Raw genomic sequence first — 10,811 nt, 5'->3', positions numbered from 1 at the left:
CTCTCTCTCTCTCTCTCTTTTCTTTTTTGCTTTTTTGCTGTGGGGCATGCTGTGACCCCACACCGTGGGAATCCGTGGTCCACAACGGATGACTTTAACTGTCTCACAAGAAAAAGGTTGAAGAGATAGAGCAAGGATCTGTCTCTTCCTTATTAGTCCTTTGGTTTTAAACACACACACACACACACACACATACACACACACACACACACACACACACACACACATATATATCTTTTTTTTATGGTCATGGCAAAATTATACTAGTAATTGTAAACATGATAAATTAAATTAAATAGAAAATAAATTCAAACGATAAGTTACTGGAAAACTGGAGAACCGTTTAATAAGGACCATTAATAATGTCCGTGTTGCTTGGCATTTTTCTTTATGCAAAACTCATCACAATAGAAAAAAACACGCTATCAATGACAAACAATCATCTTGCTCAACTCATGCATGCATGAAAGTAGGCCTATATAAATGTATGACTTATTTTACGTTAATTGGAATGACGCACTTGATAGGTAATATAAATTTATACCGCGCATTGAAGCGATTTTAATTATGAACTTGTGAATTTGACTGTTCTTTTTAATAATTTCAAAATTTCATCCGTCAAAGTATCTGTTTAAAATAACCTATTATAAAATGTGAAATGATTGCAGGAACGTCTGTAATTGTTCTTCTTTGAGTCTGAACGCCAGGCCACAATGGCGCTTTTTCTCATTCTTTTGAGCAGCACAAAGGCAATTATTCGGCTATTTCAAACTAACAAGACAGAATATGAAATATTAAACGCCCTTTAAATGTTTGAAGCCTAAAACATGTAAGGCCACTAAAACAACTTTTTTTCCTGTTTCATATGCCTCGTACAGCCCGCAGTGTGGAGTACATGGCAATAAGCCCACTAAGTCAACATGTCTCCGATGAAATCTTAAATGTTTTCCAGATAAGTATAGCCAACGAACCCCCCCCCCCCCCCCCCCCCCCACCCACCCCGTATTGTCTCTTGATATAAATGGTGAAATATTAATGAACCATCGAGTAATGAATAAATGCATCCGAAGACCACATGATATTTGATTATCTTTTGGCCATATTAATCATAGCCCTATAGCCTACCTCTTTTATTTTGAAATATTGCCCACATAAAGAAGTAAACGAAGTTGCTTATTGCACATTGTAATGTGTGATACATTTTTATTGTTATTATATTATTATAGCTATATTTTGTATTATTATTATCGTTTTTATTATTATTGTTGTTGTTGTTGTTAATATTATCAGGCCTATTATTAGCCTAGCTAGATGTTTGACAGATATTAGTTTCGAGTGTAACTTGTTGCTAATGTGCAGGTTAAATTGTGATTTATCATGCCATTTATACGCCAAAAATAGTTTTTGCGTGCATATGATTCGCACTTTATGGCGTGCAATACGAACGCACTCCCCACCTCTAATCCTACCCAAGGGTTTTCAGTGCGTAGCATATGCACGCAAAAAAAAAAAAAAAAAAAAAAAAAAAAAAAAAAAAAACATTTTTGGAGTATTAATGCTATGAAATAACATTCGTGGTATAGATACGCACTTTCATGAAATCGTGTTGGCAAATCTAGATGTTGATGTTGTAAAGAAAGATCAGTCTCTGTGTCATGACTGCAGTGCATGAAAATGAGCAGCTTCCCGTATACAGACGGTAGTTCTATAATCGGAGCTACGGGCAGCTCATACATCATGCAAAATGGGCCCGAAGGGTTTTCTTCAAATGAACTGTCTGGGTCTGTGGAAATAATATCAGGGGCTTTCCGTCAGAATGAACTTTTCCAATGTAGCCAGCCGTGAAATAATCTGACCCGACACTTTAAACCATCTGCGCTATCCATCCGCCTTCTTATTTATTGCGAGCTGTAGCTGATACTATTCCAGTTTTTTTTTTTAAATATATGATATGGCATCTTCACAATCTGCATGGCTGACAGGTTTGTCCATTGATACCCGTCGCAATTCCTTATCAATTCCCAAAAGAATTCAAAATATTTCAGTGATGCAAATGACAGCTTAAAATAAAAATGAAATACATATGCCTATAAATAAAAAGTAGACTAATTAAAATATAAAATAGACAATTTGTTTTGGTGAATGACCATGAAATGGTCGATTATAACTGATTATGTAAGCTGTTAATAGAGTATTTAGCATACTGGTTACCAAAGATCAGACTTGTATCCACGTGCAGCTGGAAGGCGGAATGATTTGTCCAGTTAAGACTCGTTTCATTCTAAACATCACGATATTAAATTTGACAGGCCAATGACTGTTCCGCTGAGTTGTCAGATGTTTTTTTTTTAAATTTGTTTCCTTTTTGTGTCAGTGGTCGTTATTCTTCACAAGCGAGAGTCCGGAGCTGACGAATAACTTCTTCACTGAAAATCCATGCATGATCTTATTTAACATTTGTCATTTTAATCCGAGCCATTTTCTTGTCGCACTACGCTGCGGGAACGTAGATATTTGGAATGATAAAAAGCCAATCATGTCCTCTCCTGTGCTTAGACTATAAAAAGGCAGACGAGTGAGACCTTAAAAATAACATTTCGTATAAGACAACACTGTAGCCTACTTTCTATTAGGCTTTACATTTTTCGAAAAGTTGACTTAAAATGTGCGTAAAACGCGCAGTCGAGCGTAGTAACTCGCGGGGCTTGAGTAAAAGCAGAGGTCGCTGATGTTTACATTCTGAAAGGCGCTGTCGAGGTCTGGGAGGTGCTGAAATCTACTCGAGCTCCGTTCCGCGTGATTGGCACGCTTGACAGTGATTGACAGGCGTCCGTGGAAACTACGCAACCAATCTGCCAAGTCCAATAGAAAATCAGAAGCGGGCATCACGTCTTTTCCCTCCTCAAAAAATATCTTCATTCTTGTGCTGTAATCTCGTGCCCTCGAAATCTCCAACGGAGGCAGCCTCAGACCGACAGAGCGACATCTCTATTTCTCTGCATCGTCAAGCGTTCCATCAGCTGACTCTGGAATTGCCTTTTCGCTTGGATTCGACTGGGGGGAGAGAGAGAGAGAAAAGCCACATAAAGCAGGAAGCTTTGAGGTAGAAAGGACTCCGAGAGGAGAAGAGAAGCCTTCATGTTTCAGTTGCCAATCTTGAATTTTAGTCCCCAGCAGGTAGCGGGGGTATGCGAGACTTTGGAGGAGAGCGGAGACATCGAGCGTCTCGGCCGATTCCTTTGGTCGCTGCCCGTCGCACCAGCCGCCTGCGAGGTGCTGAACAGAAATGAGTCTGTGCTGCGGGCTCGCGCCATCGTAGCCTTCCACACTGGGAATTTCCGTGAGCTTTATCATATTCTGGAGAACCACAAGTTCACCAAAGAGTCCCACTCTAAACTGCAAGCACTTTGGCTGGAGTCGCACTACCAGGAGGCAGAGAAGCTCCGAGGCCGCCCGCTAGGGCCAGTGGACAAATACCGGGTACGGAAGAAGTTCCCTCTCCCTAAAACTATTTGGGATGGAGAACAAAAGACGCACTGCTTTAAGGAAAGAACCCGACATTTACTTCGAGAATGGTACCTCCAGGATCCTTATCCGAATCCAAGTAAAAAGAGAGAGCTTGCACAAGCTACGGGACTCACTCCCACTCAAGTGGGGAATTGGTTTAAAAATCGAAGACAAAGGGACAGAGCCGCGGCCGCAAAAAACAGGTGTGTTTTTCCGATTTTAACCATTGGGGCTATATTGAGCAAATATTTTATATTTTAGCAATAAAATGGTTATTTACTAAGATGAGATATGTCGATCAAATCTAAAGGAAATTCTAGCCTACATATTTAATAAGCGAAAGGCTAGGCTAATGTAGCCTATAACATAATCTGTCAATGTCATTTGTCCTGTAACAAACACACAAATAAACAAACAGTCTTTAAATGGAAAAATCTCAAATGGGTTACTCAAAAAATGTGAACGGTTATTATTTGTAACGGAAGCCTTTAACCTAAGCGATGTATTTTTATCATTAAAGCCGAAATGTGCAATTATATTGGACATCTATCTTTATTTTTGTTTAACTTTTAATTTCGGGAAGAAAAAAAGCGTAAAAAGAGTCTACATGTAGCCTATAAAATACTGTTATTTGTCCCTTTTGACCAAAAATCAATGGCTATAGCTTTTGTGTTGTGTTATGGTTTGGGCCTTGCCTGCATCAAAAGTCCTTACAGATATACAATATAACAATTAACGAGAGCCTAAGATGTGTGACAAAGATTAAATTATGATTATGAAAAGCTTTCTTGGTTTCGACAGTTAAGCTGAAGAAATTCTACCTTGATGTTATAGGCTTTTTATTTTGTTGTAAGATGTTTGCAAAAAATGACCGTTTCTTACAGACAATAATTTACCTACTCTATCAGATTGTGTTCTATATTTTGTTGTACATTTCAATATAAAAGCTGTTATAATAACCTACCATACACCAGTTCAAAACTGGTAAAAACCGATAGGCCTGTTTTAAAACCAGCATATTGTTGGTTAAAACTGTTTAGGCCAATTCACCACGAACATATTTTTTTTTCTAAATTTGAATTATTTTTATTAAACATAGACCAGATAATAAATATAGGCTAGAGAATGCGCGAATTGGCTGCAGCCTATAGATTTTATGTTCTTCCGGGGCATTCCGTTAGTAGGCTAAACCTGAAGCCTGAGCGGAGCATCATTTCATAATGTGCAGATTTCATAAATAGAATGTGCAGTTAAATATCTTGATTTAGCCCAAATGTTTTAACATTGATTGCACGTTCTTATTTAAAAATCAAGCGGTCTGAGAACCTCTGATTTAGCTAATTTAAGAGTTTTTATTTTTTATAGAAACTCCTTCATCTAAAACCCAGCCTTTTTCTTTTTTTTTTTAAGGTTGCAACAGCAGGTGTTGTCTAATGGCTCGGTTCGGTCCTTAGCTGGAGAGGATGGTGCTGTAGACCGACTGGGGAACGCGTCGAGCCCTGAAGCGAGCCTGTCGAGCAAAGCCGCTGCGTCGGCGATCTCCATCACTTCAAGTGACAGCGAATGTGACATCTAACATCGCACCGCGGGCTATACGGGAAGACTATGAGAAAATTAACACATACGAAGGAAATCGAGACAGACAATCAGCAAGATAAACAAGCACATTTGTGCCTGCCTTAACGTATCAGAGGCCGTGTTTTTATTTTATTTTATTTTATTTTTATTTTATTTTTTTATTTGTAGGCTGTTAGCCTATACCAGCCTGGAATCTTTGGATTTATGGAATGCTTTATCTTCTTTAAAAATGTATTTATCTTTTTGTGAAAGCAAAGTGGGGGCAACCATGAACTGGCATGAGAAAAAAATATCTGAATTAAAACTACTTTTGTAAGCAAAATCGACTGCCTCAAGCAAACAGGCCCTACGGAAATGATATTCACACTTTTTGTTCATTTTGAAAAGGACTTCATGGTGAAACATTTTACCTCCCAGGTTTTCTAAAGTGTTTACACATTAAATTGTTGCTCTTATAGAATCTGAATTTCATTTGCTTGGTCATTTCAAGTCTGGTCATTTTTTGGTGGTAAACGATCGACTTTTAGAGCATGTGTGCGCCGATAGTGAAGATGAATGAAAGACTCGCCGCAAATAAAATTTCGATGATCAAAAGTACCATACAGACTTATTCTCATCCATCAAAATAGGGTATTATTTCAAATATGTGTTTATTTATGATATACATTTTCTTTATAATTAATATTATTATGATCAAAGTGTGTTGGATTTTGTCATCTTTTCTCCGGACGGCCTATTTTGTTAGCCTCAATAGCATTAACATATGTGAATGCATTCACCCTTCATTTAGGCAGACAAACCACTTGAACTTTTGCCTCTGTATTCCTGGTATAAATGGTGTGAGGTTCATGCACAGCCAGTAATCGGTAAATGTAGGCTATAGTGGTGTGTTTAACCTGATCGCTTGCTGCGTGTCCAGACGCGTTAACCGCCCCGTGTGATTGGCTTTGCCGTCATGTAATGCTTTCTGACAGGAGAAGGTCAACGAGAGGGCGAAGCGCATTGGTTTCAGAACGAGCAAGCCAGAGAGGAAAAGCATCTAAAAGCTATAATTTATTCATTTACTTGTTAATTTAAGCTTTACTTGCTTACAGAGATACTGCGAAACTGTGATCGTTTAAGAAACTGCAATATATATATATATATGCAGTCTAATATAGGCATCTAATTATTATTGTAATTATTATAATCATAAATATACTAATTTGGTGCTATTGCGTATGTTAATTGCGTTTTTTTCTTTCTTTTTTTTCTTTCGTTTAGTGTTCACCGTTAAATTCCTTTAAGGTCACTTTTGTTCAGGGAAGGAAGGACAAAGTATGTTTAAAGTCTGTTAATAATGCTTGGCTACTGTTATTGGGGGGAAACGAGGCATAGATTGGTAGGGGAAAGGAGAGCAGGCTATTGAGTTTGTAAAGGGACAAAAGCGGAAAGATTAGGTGAAAAGAGTGTTTCTGACAGTCAATAAGGTTGTCAAACTCTTCAGCGCTAATCAGCGCTAATGACCGCTTCTCAAACCCAACTGGAACAATAGTGAGCTCTTCAAAGCTCTGTTGGGGTTAAGGGGTGCTTTCTCCCCAACGAGCTCCGAAAATCCATTTTCAGTGCATATTTATTACAATATCGGAAATGTATAAATAAATGTGTGTGAGTAGCATTATAGTATAATTTTCCTTGATATCATTTCAGTTACAAAGACAACGCGAAAAAATCGTTAAAAAAAATGAAAATAAATATGGCTAATTATTTTATTTACGAAAAAAAAAATCGCTAGTGCACTGGCTCGAATTAAATTTTCATTAAATATCACTTTTAAAAATGAGCAGGGGCCTCCATTCGGTGACACAAAAATGAGGCCATTGAGGCTAAACTAATGACTAGGCTAGTGTATTCAGAATTCCTGGGTACCTATACGGTACCTATATAACCATCGCCATGGGTTTTTGTGAACATGACACAATGCAAATTTGTCATATTCAAGGCCAATCCACGAAACTGATATAGCCTACTAAAATTATGTTTTGAACATCAAACGTACATTTTATTACCGTCACGTTCTCCGCAATTTTGTCTTAAAATATGTTAAAAATATAATAACAGTTATCGTGGCAAGTATATTCAAACAATACCAACTGCATATGAGACGGGGTGACGTGATGCATAATAAGAAGCATCCCTAGAGTCCCATGGCCCGAGTAAGATGAGTAAAAACTGGTGCATACTTTGAAGATCCTCCTGTTGGCTAAAAGAGATACTGTTGTATTCCACTCATCTCCAAAAGTCTAAGATCAGATCACATGCAAACCACACAATCTCAAACTGATGGACCAAAAGTCACAAAAATAGACTACAGTCAAGTCACCTTCATTTATATAGCGCTTTCATTTATTTAAGCAGCTTTACAGTGATAATAGGAAATTAAAGTAACAGAGATTGTTTTGACTTTACATCAGCTCTACAATAAAGGTATTGTCCAGCTAAAATAAACTATACACAACATAAGCCATTATTGTCTATTCTAGGTCAAACTGGAGGTTATAAATACATACAATTTGCTTTCTTTGTATTTCACTGAATTCAGGCTGTTTTTGTTGTGAAAAGCATGGAAAATACGAAATTGTTTTCAGTCCACCTTTTTTCTTTAAAAATCGTAATTGATTTAAAGCACAATAGACGGTGTTCTGGTGATTTTTACAGGTAAAGTCGCTTGAGTGTTTTTGTGGGAAAACAATTACACCCACATATCATGTCACAGTCATTTGACAGCCCATGTTTGCCATTTGGCGCTGAAAATTGAAAACGTTTTGTCCAACGAATTTTAACAGAATTATTTGTTTTTCCCAGAACATTGTCTTCCTTTATGAAGAGTGAAACAGAAAATAATCCAAATACATCAATACAACATTGCAATAACATACTCATTACAGTGTTTATAATATGCCTGTCTGGTGATAAAAACAAGTTGTGTGCTGGCTACTGTAGGCTATATGATAATTGTTTCCAATGGGTTAAATCTTGGATCTAGATGTAGATCTAGGCTATGTCACTGAAATGATCAATGCAATGTCTCCATTCATTTTATTTATTTATTTGAAAAGGACAAGGTCCTTTGTGAGGGAATGTATTTTTCTGTCGAAATGGAGACAGGAGATGTAAATATGCTTGGATTTGTTAGAGCTGAGCGCCCTCTGCTGTTAAGAGTTGTTTGCCAATCTTCCCATTCCATGGCTTAAACAAACAAACAAACAAACAACCAACCAAACAAACAAATAAATAGGCTGTGCTTAAGAGCAGATATCAATTAGAGCACAGCCACTGCGAACACATTTTCGTTTTTGCTTATTTAGTTAGCCTAAAACTTTACATTGTTGTAGCATTCATTTGAGTGATGATAGGCTATACAAGTGATGTTAATTTATTGTATGTAAAACAGTTGCAGGATTTCATTTCTTGTAGTAGGCTAATAGGCTGCAATTATTTATATATCATCCATTCCAATTGGTCATGGGCTAACTAGTTAGCCAACCTACCATAATGTCTAGGCCTAACTTAGATAAAGGCCGCGGCATAAGCGCGAGCACTGTAGAAAATAACTCACTGCAGTCAAGTGTCACACGAGACTGACTTCAAGAATATCCATTAGATGCTGGTAAAATCATGTTTGATGTATGGCGGAGAAGAAGAAAAAAACATAAAATATGTACAGAGGTAGAGGTTAGTAAACAAACTTCAATCATTTACCCCAATATGTGTCAGCATCCATTAAAGCTTTTTGGGACGAACCGTATTTATAAGAACCAGGGCTGCGTTTCCCGATAACGTTGTCTCTTAGCGCGCTACGAAGACTCTTAAAGCCAGGTATAACTTAACTAAAGGTATAGCACTTCTAGGCGTGTTCCCCGAACCATACCTTAGGAAGCTGCTTAAGCTGCTGCACCTGCTTACGTGCGACTTTACCTGGCGCTGTCCGTGGCGATGGTGCTGAATTTGTTGATATCGATGGCTGGAGAATCAATTATTCTCTCGTGCAGGGGCTAATTCACTGCATTATGTGAGAAAGCGGTGTTCTTTAGAAAAAAAGCAATTCAGAAATTTTGAAATTGCATTTATTAGGACTCGTGGGATATTATAAAAAATAATCCAAACTATAGCCTATATAGTCTACATATTTTAAAATTGTATCATATATTGCTGCCACAATACATTTTTTACGTGCTTTCTTCTCTTTCCCATTTTTGTTCGCTGAGGTGGAGCTGCAATGACATATTGTTCTTGTAAATACTTTCCAGCATTTCAGTAATAAAATTGTAGCCTACATCTTAAGTACGGTGCTCGGCATTGATCAAAAAGGATTTAAACAGTGAGTTTTGACTTTTGAATCTCTTCTTGTAAACTCACAGATGCTATGGCATAGCCTACAGCGAATAGTTGTGCTAAATGAAAGACGACGCTGTCTACGGAGTCCTTTCAAAGGCCAGTGAAAGCGTCATTTTATCCCTATTCCGACGCTAATTGTTTCTCATGGCGCGGGTCGTACGGTATTTTAAACATTTACAGGGGTTAGTCGGTAATTGTATTGCCGTCCGAATCCACATCTCTAAGTTTACAAGAAGAGGTCACTTCAAACTTCACTGTTTAAGTCATTTTTGATCACTGCCGAGCACCGTACATACGATGTACCTTTTATTAGGCTACTGAGGGTGCTGGAAAGTATTTAGCCTACAAGAACAACATTTCATCACAGCTCCACCTCAGCGAACAAAAAGGAGAAAGAAGAAAGAACGTAAACAATTGTAATGGGCCGTTATTGTAGCAGCATCCTATATACTTTTAAAATATGTAGACCACAGTTTGGATTTTAAATAATATCCCATTAATCCTAATAAATGCAATTTCCACTATTTCTGAAGTGATAAATTTATAAAGAACACCGCTTTCTCTCATAATGCAGAGATTCTCGGAGAAAGGCCTAGCGCAAAATGCGGCATCGACATCTCCAGCAGCCAGGGACTTTCTCTGGCACCTGCCTGTACACATAGACAGTATATAAACTGGACACAACTTTCAACGGAGAAAAGTGAAGTCTGATGGCTGGGCGAACTGCGCAGGCTCAAACTGAGCTTGACGACGTAGATGTGACGTGGGCAACTTATCTGACAGCTGTAGGTCTTCTAGTAGCTGTGCCGAGGGAAATCTGAATCATTCCCTTCCGAATCTCGCAGAGACGGAGAGTGTGAGTATTAGCTGTCCATGAGCTAGCAGCATGATCAACTTTATCACTCTCTATGGGCTTCTCCCTTGACTTTAACGCACTTTATGCCTCCACGTTCCCCGATTGCTTTATAGTCCGGATAGCCTATATAGCTATAGAACAAACAATAAAAGCTGGCTGAAAAAGTCCCTGGCTGCTGGAGATGCCGCCGGAAGTGCCGCTGAGAGGGATTCTTACTAGGACTTGAGACATCAATATTAACAGATTCAGCACCATCGCCATGGACAGCACCGTAACGTCGCACGTAAGAAGGTAGGCCTATATCTTAAGCAACTTCCTAAGGTATGGTCCGGGGAACACTATGGTATTCCTTTAGTTAAGTTATAGCTTAGAGTCTCCATAGCGCGCTAAGAGACAAAGTTAACGGAAACGCAGACCTGCTAAACAAGCAAAAATGTTTTACATACATACGTTTTGTATTTTTAGAGTGACCACACCTTTTTATTGATAAGTT

At 38.2% G+C, this 10,811-nt stretch overlaps 1 protein-coding gene across 1 annotated transcript; it reads left to right on the top strand.

The window, feature by feature from the left end:
* The first annotated feature begins 2,188 nt into the window (after window positions 1–2,188).
* Window positions 2,189–6,789, top strand: six6b (SIX homeobox 6b). The gene is made up of 2 exons (XM_079584688.1): window positions 2,189–3,710; window positions 4,918–6,789. The coding sequence occupies exons 1-2, from the start codon at window positions 3,139–3,141 to the stop codon at window positions 5,081–5,083; spliced, it is 738 nt and encodes a 245-aa protein (XP_079440814.1). The 5' UTR covers window positions 2,189–3,138; the 3' UTR covers window positions 5,084–6,789.
* Window positions 6,790–10,811: the final 4,022 nt, after the last annotated feature.

Source organism: Phoxinus phoxinus (assembly GCF_949152265.1).
Source record: "Phoxinus phoxinus genome assembly, chromosome: 16".
Lineage (NCBI taxonomy): Eukaryota > Metazoa > Chordata > Actinopteri > Cypriniformes > Leuciscidae > Phoxinus > Phoxinus phoxinus.
This window is presented reverse-complemented; position numbering and strand designations above follow the sequence as displayed.